The sequence below is a fragment of the Hydractinia symbiolongicarpus genome, chromosome 9, assembly GCF_029227915.1.
Source record: "Hydractinia symbiolongicarpus strain clone_291-10 chromosome 9, HSymV2.1, whole genome shotgun sequence".
Lineage (NCBI taxonomy): Eukaryota > Metazoa > Cnidaria > Hydrozoa > Anthoathecata > Hydractiniidae > Hydractinia > Hydractinia symbiolongicarpus.
Genome location: NC_079883.1, coordinates 16204434 through 16216682, shown reverse-complemented (window position 1 = coordinate 16216682; position 12249 = coordinate 16204434). Strand labels below are relative to the sequence as shown.

At 34.3% G+C, this 12249-nt stretch overlaps 1 protein-coding gene across 1 annotated transcript in view; it reads right to left on the bottom strand.

Moving 5' to 3' along the window:
• The window catches only part of LOC130656132 (V-type proton ATPase subunit D-like), a 30802-nt gene that overhangs the window by 4142 nt on the left and 14411 nt on the right, over positions 1-12249 (bottom strand). The window contains exons 4-5 of the mRNA XM_057458957.1: positions 8676-8743; positions 8275-8319 (exon numbers count right to left, since the gene is read on the bottom strand). Of these exons, the coding sequence (XP_057314940.1) occupies positions 8275-8319; positions 8676-8743 (113 nt within the window). The remainder of the gene's footprint in view (positions 1-8274; positions 8320-8675; positions 8744-12249) is intronic.

The window sequence follows — 12249 nt, the reverse complement described above, 5'->3', positions numbered from 1 at the left end:
TGTGATGTTGCAAAAAAAAAGGCAGAAAATGAACCAGATAAATCAACTTGCGTGATATAGAAGGGTGGTGCAATGGTGATGTTACTAATTGCCTCAGTCTGTTCATGGCTTTTGCAATTATAACATGACCTGCATTTAACACACCTATACGATATGTCACTTCCAGTCTCGATTATATCGGAGATTTCTCATTTCTTCTATTGTGTTGAAATTAGATATCCAATTCAAACGCAAATCGTCTGGAATAATGTCATCCCATTCTAACTTTCTTTGACACAACTCGTGGAGATCTAATTTCATTGAAGCAACTAATGGTGTTATCCTTCCAGATAAATCGAAGATTTCTGCAACTTTAGAAGTACAGTGGCGACAGGTTAATTTTTTTGGAATTTTAAAAGATGCTTCATTTACAAACTTTCTCCCTATTAATTTTTTTGAGAAGTTCAATTCACCAATATCCAAAGATAAAACATCGTCTTTAGAATGCCATTTCAGATCTGCAACACTAATAGTAATACCATCGTCACTTAGCATTTCACTAGGATTAGTACCCGTTAATGTTATACCTTTGAGGGTGAATCCTCCTTTATTTAAAACAATTTCCAATTCATCTGCACAATTCTTTGCCAAATCATCGGTCCTTTCTCCCGATAAACAATCGTCTACGTATATGTCGTTACAAACCACTTTGTACACTTTAGGAAACTGAGATTGTGATATTCTAGCTGTTTCCCTTAAGCCTAATTCTGCTTGATTTCCACTCGATCGTACTCCGTATATTAAGGTTTTGATGACTTTCTCCTCGGGAACTTTGCTGATGTCCAGGTCACTTGGCCAAATATATCTTTGATAACACCAATCTTCCTGTCTCAATTTTACTGAATTGTACATTTTTTGGATGTCTGTGTGGATATGCTACAGGATACATTGACCATCTGATCAGAATTTCCTGTAACTTATTCATGTTGTTTCTACCCTTAGCTAGCAAGTCGTTCAAGCTGTACCCTGAATCAGTTGCTTGTGATGCATCAAACACCAGTCTGCAAGGAGTTGTTACTGAGCTTCCCTTCCAAACTGCTCGCCATGGAATGTAGTTTTTTATGTTTGATTCTTCCAACATTCTTTGTTGCTAATCGGTTAAATTCTTCACGAATGCTACATGACCCAAGGATTGTAATTTTGATTCAGATTTGATAACACTTTCTTTGTCTTTTGAATTGTAGCTAAGTTTCTTTAGTTGTTGTTGGTAGACCTTCATTGCTTTGTGCTTGTTTGGTGTTAATTTTGATTTTGGATCTTGCATAAATGGTAGCTTTGCTATTGTTGTTCTAGAATTAGAATCTACTACAACAGAATGATTAATTAAATCTTGTTCAACCTCTTCCTTAATACTAATTGCCTCAGTCTGTTCATGGCTTTTGCAATTATAACATGACCTGCATTTAACACACCTATACGTTATGTCACTTCCAGTCTCCTCAGCTTTTAAAAACAGTTTACCTTGCCTTGATACAAAGAGTGAAATCGACTGTGTAATTATCGTTATCATGAAGATCAAAATTGCATATCTCATATCCAAGTAAAGACAAGTCCGGGTTTACTTGATAACCACTTCGATACAGATCCAACTGATTTGAAAGGAATGTAGATTGGTGAATTTGGCTTGAGCGAAATTGTTTTTCAATTGCAAAAATATCTTGTGTGGGCCACCTATCACTCCAGATCCGCCATTAGCACTCTCAAAAACAGACTCATGGTTAAGCCTGACGGTAATTGAAAAATCATAAAATCGATCTCTCCACCGACGCTTTTTGGTAGCTTTGGTAATTGATAATCACTTCCATATTTCAATCGATGCGCTTGTTTTATTTCTGATTCAACTTCTTCAAGTGGGTACTGTGGAAACGTAGCAGTGATTTGATCTAGACATACTTCTGTCATATTGGCCGATTTTCCATTAGATAACGAAAACTACACTGTATAAATTCCATGAGTTGACTGTGTAACAATTCCGTCAACTCCTTCTAAATTGATTGGACCACAGTGTTCAACAACAGCTTTCATTCCAAGTTGGTTTATCGCTGATCTTCTCGAAACAAAATCTCCACAACCACTATCAAAGAAAACAGTATACTGATTGTTATCAATTTTAATAACTTGAAGTTGATAAATACCTTTCTCAGTTACAGTCTCTTCTTGTTGAGTTAAACTTTTTTTAAAATTCTTTTCAGCAGAGTGGTGAGATGTATAAAATGATAACTTTAAATCTTTTGAAAAGCTTGGTAAATCGACTCTCTGCTTTAGTATAAAACGTTCTTTTTACTGCTGAAATAATTCCTTATTTTCAATGTGATCTTTATGCTCATCACAGACCAGCACGTGTTTTCTCGTTGGATATTTAGAATGGTAAGGATGCTGGAAAATTCCTTTGACATTTGCCATCTTTGTGTTTTCCATCGTGCATCGAAGCTCCCGGAAACAAACATTGGAAACATAAACCTTTCTTACGTAATTCCACAAATCGTTGCATTGGCGTCATCTCAACAAATTTCTTACACCTAAAATACTGGAAAACTTTCATACCTCCTGGTCCAGATATCGCGACATGGCCAGTATCACCACAAAACCCACAATTACTGGTATATCTATCACCAGTATAATGCACGTTTCCTTTGGCTGGTGGTTTACGATCCTTCTGCCGTTCTAATTCAGACTTGCGATATACAAGTAGTTTCTGTTGCTCGATTTTCATATCTTTCTCCAGAAAGACAATTAATCTGTTCCACAACTCCTGATCTACAATGTTTTCGTCACAAACACATGTTAACCACCTCGTCATTCTATTATCTCCCATAATTCGGTATAACTTATCTAAAGCATCGCCATTGTACAACTTTGCTTCTATATTATGTTTCTTACATAATTTCATTAAATCTTTTATTTAATTAATAACTTTGCTCAGTAAGTCAACAATCCTTTCAGAATCTTTGTACTTCCAAATTGAATCAAAACTTTTCAAATACTGCAACTTTTTGTTTAGGATAATCTTGGGGTCACCATACGCACTTTGTAATAGCTGCCATATCTCTTCGATATCGTCGACTGAAGTCACCAATGACAATGGGGAATCCTCTAAATAATTATTTTTGAGTAAATCTGACATTAAACGTCTTGGAGTTGTCCTTGAGTAAATCTTTTCAAAATTATCTCTGAATGTATAAATATCAACACCATGATCATATCCATTGAACTTACCAAGTTTTATATTTAGCTTGCTGCCTTGAAAAACACTTTATTTTTCTAATTCTCTGTTTCGAGTTTCTTTTTCTAACTTTTTAGTATAGGTAAAGCTTTAGGTAAAGCTTTAGCAATCTCTTCATACTTTCTTAATAAACCATCTACATGTGATATGTTACCCTTTTCCAATAATAGCTGTGGTATTTTCGTAGAAACCACATTCACTTTTCTCATTAAATCATGTAAATCGCTGCTTCTACTAGACACTTCATCATTCGCTAACCCTGCCAAATCAATATAAATTCCAATCTCTACCTCCGATAAAATTCTTGCAACGTCATCAGTTAAAAACTTTGCATGCTTTTCTTTATTTGTTTTCTTCTCCTGCTTCTCTACGAAATCTTTTAATCTTAATTTGTGTTTGGCATCATTTGCGTCCTGAATAAAACCTTTAATAGCCATCATCTTTGAATTAAAATTTACACCATAGTTGGATTCATAATCACTTGCCTTGTTCCGGAGCTCTTTATCTTTTGTTCTAAATACAGTGCGTAATTGCTAATTTTTTCAAGGGCTATATTGAACTCGATTGTGAAATGTTCACAATTGGATTTTCGTCTATAAAATCGCCTATATCGTCCGAAACTGTGTCAATTTGTACCAAAAGGTCATCCATATCTGTATGGCGCAAATTAAACTCCTGAAATAATTCTATTAAATTAATAACGTCTAACTGCTTATTTGGTTTGATAACTTTTTTTCCACTTGTTTGCAGCTACTTGTAGTTTATAGCAATTTTTGATCTTTTACTTCTTCGCATAAGCGCTTTCGTGTTGAATGCTGTTTGAATGTTAGGGTTTCCGGCCAAACACCCAAAACCAGGTCAGGGCACAAAATACGGCATATGTTTGTAACAATAATGATTTTGAAACGGTTCAAACTAAATACAATGAAACTAAATTTAAATAATTGATAAAAAATTGATAGGAAAAACGACAAGCCTGTTGAAAATGAAAAAACAAAGCCACATGAATAAAACTCACCAGCTTGCCAGAATATTGTGCTGAATGCCCTGATAAAATTTGCTTGTTAAGACTAACTTGAATTGAGAATTTTAAATAATTAAATTTGAATTTGAAAATAAGTAAAAAACGCTTGATGTTGATGCAACTCTCGCTATACCTCGGAGTTTGTTGAACTAAAAATATATATATTACAAGAAATGATCGCGTTGGGACATGACACATAATAAACTATACAACAATTAACAATACATTGGGGAGAGTGATTACAAATGAACACAGTGATGGAGAACAGACAAAAAGAACAAGCGAGACATTGAACGAGAATGAAGACATAGGGGACAATGGACAAACATGGTGTAATATTTAACAAACATAAAAACACAAGTTCTTCAAAATTTTACTTTTCAAATAATAACGCAACACCTGGTCAGGAGAATTTACCCCCCATGAGTGCTAAATCGCACACGTAAATGACTCTGATGAGTAATGCATGTGTGATCAAAAAAGGTTGGGCGTATTTCAAGTCAAAAATTTATACATCTTTCTTTGCTATAATTTCAATTACTCCTTTGTTATTTTTTTAGAAAAAAAATAAATAATTAAAGGTACTGTCCGATTAAAAAACAATATCTTTTCTTTTGTTTTATTAAGTATCAAAAATAACGAAGATTGCACTCTTAAACAACAAAGATTTATCCAATACTTAGCACCATCGTTTGTTTGTTTTGATCTTGCTGCACTAGCCTACCATCTTCACGAACTTTCGAACGCGGCAAAAGGACTGGGTCAATTCATTATTCAGCACATTTTTGCTTGTGACGTAGTTACCTGGCTTCTTATTAGGCGAACCCCCCCGACTTGCGCATCGAACGACTAAATGTTTATTTATAATTTTTTTCCTTTGTTTAAAAAAGTTCTTCATGAAGATAGCAATGAATGAAAAATAATTCGCAGGTTCTAGGATTTCAATTCGAGCCGGAAAGAACAGCGAATGATGAGCTAGTTCCGACTTTTCAAGACGTAGACGAACATAACATTGGAAACCTTGTTGCTCCTACTCCTAAATGTGAGAGGATGCCCTCTGAAGTGTAGAATGTTTTTGCTGTCACGAGACAGGCTCTCAGTCTTTTTCAGGAATATTTGAGTAGGTGTGCGATGATTCGCACGTGTAAATCAAGTAATGCGTGCGATGTAAAACGCACGTGCAAAGAATGTTACGCCTGCGATACGAGCTCCGAGGTTGTTTTTGTTGCGCATTCATTTTGCGGTAGAAAAGTGGGGGACGTTTTCAATCGTGAACCCCAAACACGATGATCGAGCGTCTACTGGTATAGCGACTCTCTCAATCTTAACTTCCTTTTCTACATGTCCGAAATAGTATGCATGACTATACTGTCATTTTTATATTTATTGTTTATTTTTCACAAGCAAATAGGCAAAAATATGCTTTGTTTTCAAATTAAAAAAAATCTTTATCCACGTGGCTTAAATAAAACTTCAAAATTCATTCAAAAAGTTCAGCTACACTTTAACAAAATTTTTACAGAAAAAAATTTATACCGCCCGTGGGTTTCGGTTTTACAGGCATAAAGAAAAAATCCATTAAATTCGGACCTGCTATGGTTTCCAATTATTTTGTCAAATGAAGAAATTATCTACAATTAAATCCATGATAAAATGTCTATTCCGCCTGTAAGTGCAGTTTTGCAGACTTGCTTCATCCGTGCTCCGTCGGCGTTCACCTCCGCATTAGTTAAGAACCGCATGGCTGGATTTCTTGTGTAAGACCTGGTTACCAACGACGAAGGGGCCAGGCAAAAGAGATTTATGTCTACGTAGTTTTTTTAACTAAGTCAGGAGTCGGTGAATTAGCTAGGATGGTCAGGTTGGCTATGAATAGGCTTGCTCGTGGATTAAAAGGACCAGGACTATTCAATAATTTCTGAGATCTAAAAGTGTCCGACCAATACGGAAATCTATCGGACGTTTTGTCTGACGACTGTCCAAAAATTATTTCGAGGGCTGCCATCGCACGCTACAAAATGGATTTTATAGGTTGATTTTGAAAACTCAATATTTATTTTTCAGGCGTGCGATTAATCACACGCCTGAAACGATTTAGGCGTGTGCCAAGGCGTGCGCGTGCGATCGCACGCCTCTCCTGAAAAAGACTGGACTCTATTAAATATTTTCAATTACATGGTATAAAAGTTTCTACTCCTTCATGAGTAATTCTTAGATGCGAGTGTGATTGAGTAATATTGTAATATTTTTCAGATAAAAAATGTATTACGGAACACGAAGAATTCCGAGCGGTGGTTTTATTGAAGAGTACGCTGTGAACATCTTTGGTGGCACTCCATGACAGAGAGTTTCCAACGACCACCTAGTTACCAGCCCCCACTCACCTCCTTAACATCCTTTTCTTTCCTCCGTTCAGATATTTCTCTGACTTTTGGTTTTTCCTTATACGGAAGATTTTTTTTTGGATCCTTGAGCAGCGAAAAAAAAATTTTATCCTGTTTTTTTCGACTGTTGTTAGTGCAATTCACAACAGCGCACCACGACATTATTCTGCCTCTCAACCTTACTGAATGTGCGATCTGAGTCTAATCTCTCTGTGGCGGGACATCTAGTGAAGAGGAAACTAATTTTTAATTATTGATTGGTTGTCTTTAGAGTAGCTGAAACAACTATGCAACCCTAAGGCTAAAGTCATATTGAACTTCAAGTTTTATTAGCGAAAGCTTCTTACTTAGGTTCGTACAGAATTAGCACAGTGTGTGTTTACCTTAAGGTATAGACACATCTCTCGCCTTCGATTTTTTAATTCCATATGAATAATTCATAAAAAGCGGTCTTTCCCAATTCAGGGGGTAAAATTACCAAAATTTTTAAACATATAATAAAATATCAGCCCTGGCCCACGTTTTATCTAATATGGTCAGTTCGGCGCGCTCCAGGTAAATACGTCACACGCGACATATTATTTCAGCCTCGCTTTAGTGCCTATCATCCGCCATCCATATAAACACTCGAAGCGAGAGACCGCATGCTTTTTTTGTAAACAAGAATGAGATATTGTTCAGTTGGTGTTAGAAAAGAAAACAAATAATTATTTAATTATTTTATAAAAATTAGTTCCAAATAAGAATTTTTTGTCAAAATTTTAGTTGATTTTTAATCGGACAGTACCTTTAATAAGAAAATTGGAAAAATTGTAAACTTAAATTAATAAAAAACGCAATGATATGCAGCTTAAGTATCTCCATGCTAGCTACTTAAATTTCCCCTATATTTTATTAACAATATTTGGGTGTAGCCACAAGTGAAAACAAACCAATTAAACAGGTTTGTGAGAAAACATTAATTTCATTTCATTGGAATGTTTTCAGAATCTTCAAGCTCTTAACGGTAATTATTCGCTGTCTGCAATTTGTTAAAAGACCGACCATAATCACACATGCAAAAAAGAACTTAAAACATATAACAAAAAAAAAAGAATTTTTTTTTCTAGAGCGTAGTTGCTTCATACAAGAATGCATAAAGCATTAACCTTTTATCCTATAGAAGCTTTAAGCAACAAAACAAATGGAAAAATGTTTTGCACTTTAACATTATTAAAAACAGTTTATAACCACTTGTGTGGTTAAATTAAATCGAGGCAAATGCAAAATTTTGTTCAATTAGATATCGTTTTTTCGTCACAAAGCGTTATATTTATTTACACATTTGCAGTAATTTTTTTAAGGCATCTATATTTTAATACCCGTATACCAATGAAATAGTAACCACAGTAGCGAGACACACAAAATGCAGTAAAGAGAGGACAAGGCGAAACTGTGGATTCATAACTAGTAGTTTTCTCAAGTGGCGCACGTCTACTGACCAGGCCTGCAATGTGTTAACATAGGGCGATGATTACAATTTTTTTATGTGCTTAATTTTTAAAGGCATGGTTAAGCATTTGAAGTCTTATCTCACATCCTACGTATGGAAAAAGGCTACTTACTATTGGCACCATCAGTGTAAGACTCAAAAACAGGTAACTTTACACCTAAAAACAAGGCAAAGTTTTTAAACCACCCTTTATATACCATTTTTTTTAATGATCATTTTGTTTTTTTAATGCGTGATGAATGTCAAAATCATCAACATCCAATATGGCAGCAGGTGTAACTATATACTTTTCTCAAACAACTTTGCATGCCATTGACGACACATTGCTACCAAAATGGACTTTTTGCAACATTATAATTTTTTTCTGTCACAATAATTTTTTTCTGGTGCAAAAGAAAACAGAACATATTTATTTCTAAGAAAATCTTCTAAAATTGTCATCATCATACAAAGCAATAAAAGCATATCAATCACATGGACATACAATTACAATATGCATAACAAACAACTAACCTGCAACATTGTCATTCTTGGTTTTGACTTTGGACCAAGCCTTGTCAACATTTTCTAGAATTACTAGACTGAAAAAGAAGAAAGAAGACAAAGCTGTTTTCAACAACAAAAAATTGACCATTACTATTACTATATCGTTATGCTAGTATCCAATTTTAATTTTTTTTGTCCATGCACCAACAGTTTCTTTTTAAGGATACGGGTATACCTTTTTTGTATAAAAAATCAAGTTTTTGTTATTAGCGATTTATTTTAAAGAAGCAATGAACTTCGCAATGAAAAATAGGGAAATTATTGATTCATTTTTCAAACTGGAAAGTTGACCTTATTCAAATAACTAAATTTTTCTCTGATCGTTCTTCCACACATTTCAATTAAAAAGGATTTTTTTTTGAAAAGAAATTATGAGTATTTTTTTAACACATATCAACCTTTTTAGTATATTTTTTTAAAATAAAAAGAATATTGATGAGTGTCCTCTATTTTCCTTTCTAAAAAGAAATGACAGTCCATGAGAGAAAAAAATCAATTGTGGAAATCAACAACACTTTTGAAAATAATTTTGGTTTGATTTCTATGGCATACTCAGTCACATCTTTAGAAAATAAAATTTACAAGGTCGACATTCTGAATTTTTATTGCTTTAAAAGTATATTTTAATTTCTTTAAAAATTTCTTTTTCCTATTGTTTACCATCTATGTTGTTTAACATCTATTACATTTTAAATCTCTTTTACAAAAAGAATTGTTAAATTGACTAGCAACTATTTTTGCCTTCCACAAGCGAAGAAACGCTCTCAATGTACGCAACAAAAAAAAACACATTGTTTATCAAGAGCATAGCTATATGGCAAAGCACAAAGTGTATAACCGCCAAAAACTATGAGCGAATAAACAATCTATATTTACATCAAGCTTCAACTGAATCATTTAAAACAGTTTTATATGACTTGTGGGTAAATTAAAATGTGAAAAAAAAAATTTATTTTTTCTCATCCCTGATAAGAAACTTGGCATTATCAAACAAACTTTAAAAAAGCTGTTTCACATTCTTGATTTTGTTTAAATTTAGAGGATAGCCGAAGTATAAAAAATTTACATTTCATTAGGAAAATTAAACTTTAGATATGCTAACAAAAAATGCTTCTCAAATTTATTAGAAAAGGAAAAATAATAGATTTTGACACTATCATTAAAATCATAATACATTAAAATATGATAAAGCTCATGGAAAAATCCACTTACCGTAGGCATAAGAACAATGGAAAGGTTTAGTCATAGTAGATAGGAATGGCCAAACCTGACAAGATTCCAGCACACTTTGGACAATTATTGGATCCAAGTGGGGTGGGACAGGAAGGGTGGGACAGGAAGGGTGGTGCTAGAACGCAATAAGGTTTTTGTCGCCAGGTTCGACCATTCATTAGTAAGTTTCAGTTGGGGGGACAGGGATGATAATGGTCCTTTTATAACAACTACTAATTATATCTACTCTACTATCCTCCCACACAATAAAAAATATAAACTGTGCCAAAACCGAAAGAAATTTTCCAAGCCATAGAAATGGCAACAAATAGCCAGAATGTGCCACAAAAATTAAAGGCACCAATGGCGATAATAAAAGTTACAAACAACGATAATAGAAGTTTGGTGTACTATCAGCATTGTATCCACTGGAAACCCCAAAGACAATTAAAATACAAGGAACACACTAAAGAACTAAACCTTGATGGCATACAGATCCATGTAACCATGCCCCTAGTTCCTTCCACTCCCATTAGAGCTAGAAACCAACACAGAGCCATGGTGGTCACTGTGAGACAATAATGATAAATATTGATCTTGATATACTAAGTATCCCAGGGCAATTAACAGTAAGCACCATACTACCATTACAAAAATTTATTAAATAAATGGAAAACAAACAGAGTACTTCAATCTACTGTACAAACATGAGTGCTTACTATCTTTCAACCTTTCAATAAAACTTCCAAGCACACTAGTCTCCTCTTCAATAATTTTAACATCAGAAATTTAGTGGGAATTAAAATAGAAAAGCATTGTTGACATCAAATTTTTTTTGTATTGCTGAATAAATCTGGGTCAACCAACACAAAGAATGTAATTTATACCTATCTAATAAAAATATCGAGCACCGGTTGTCTCCTTTTATCCAACCTTTCTTCAGCAATAATGTCATCCACAATAAACAGAACCTCACAACCTGCCAATTCCCTACTATATATAAATAACCCAATAACCTCAAACAATTTATTGCCAGGTTTCACCAAAAATACACAGTCATCAGTCCACAACCACTTCCTTTCTAAATAAGTTTTATTCCACCTCAAAGTAGAACACAAAACCACTATATTTAAAATGATCTCTAAACAAATCATCCACCAAATCTAAAACCAATTTAGTTTTTCAGCAACCTGTAGGTCCCAAAATTAACACTGTACAAGAAACCCTCACAAACATTTAATACAAAAGATTTGAGAATGTCCACCATTAATATTAATCTGCGCATTTATATACAACAACATATGTGCATTCATCTTCCTCTTACCTTCAACTGTCTTCTCTATCTGCAAAGTAACACCTTTAAACACTTCCATGAAGCGTAACATCTTCAATATACACTGTAGAGGGTTATTAAAACTAAAAGTCCAAACACTATCAGCTTTATCAACAATCACCGTCCTATGCCTCAATACCCTATCATACAATATAGCAGTATCCGCAGAATTCTTGCTAACCTCGTTTGCCCAAAGCCTCATTATTAACAACTTCATATTTCAAATATATTCAATCAATTGTATCAAAGCAGTCTCACAACGTTCTTATAATTGTTAAATGTCGACTCGTAACTCAATCTCTCTGATAATCCAGATTGATGGAAGGGCATAGCACTTTTAAGCTACTCAAAATCTAGTGGAATACAGAACGTGGCTCCAAAAACCTCATCATATGTCTTCACAGCATCTTTTGCACCCAGCCTCAACTTCTGTAGATTACCACAACAAATACCTTGATGAACCCTATCTGCTTCTGTTTACTTGTCATCCACAAATCACTCAACACAACAACTTAGCAAAATCATCAGTAGACAAGTTCATGTGACTCTATCTTAACAACAATTTCTTAACAATTGCCCTACCCAAAGAATTAACAACGGTTGCATCACCATCCTTGCTCGAAAGTTTAAAATTAAACGATTACCTTAATATACTAGGAACAACAACATCATCATTGGATAGACAGCCCTGTAAATTTAGGTCGGCATTCGGCAATGCCGACCTAAAAACCGACCTTCATTAAATTGAAGTTGGCTTGTACATGCTGACCTATATTCTTTCCATGGTCGGCATGCCAAGAAAATTAATTTACTACGTCCGCAAAACCAACCTTTCACAAAAAAAGTATAAAAAAGATGTAGCTTCAACGAACTGTTACCGTTTCCATATTTCGCTCGGAGCTTTACTTGCTATTAACAAGATTCTTTAAGAGCACTCAGTATAGCGTTTGTATTTTGTCAGTATCAATCAAGTTTCCTGCATTTATCAGGCCTGGT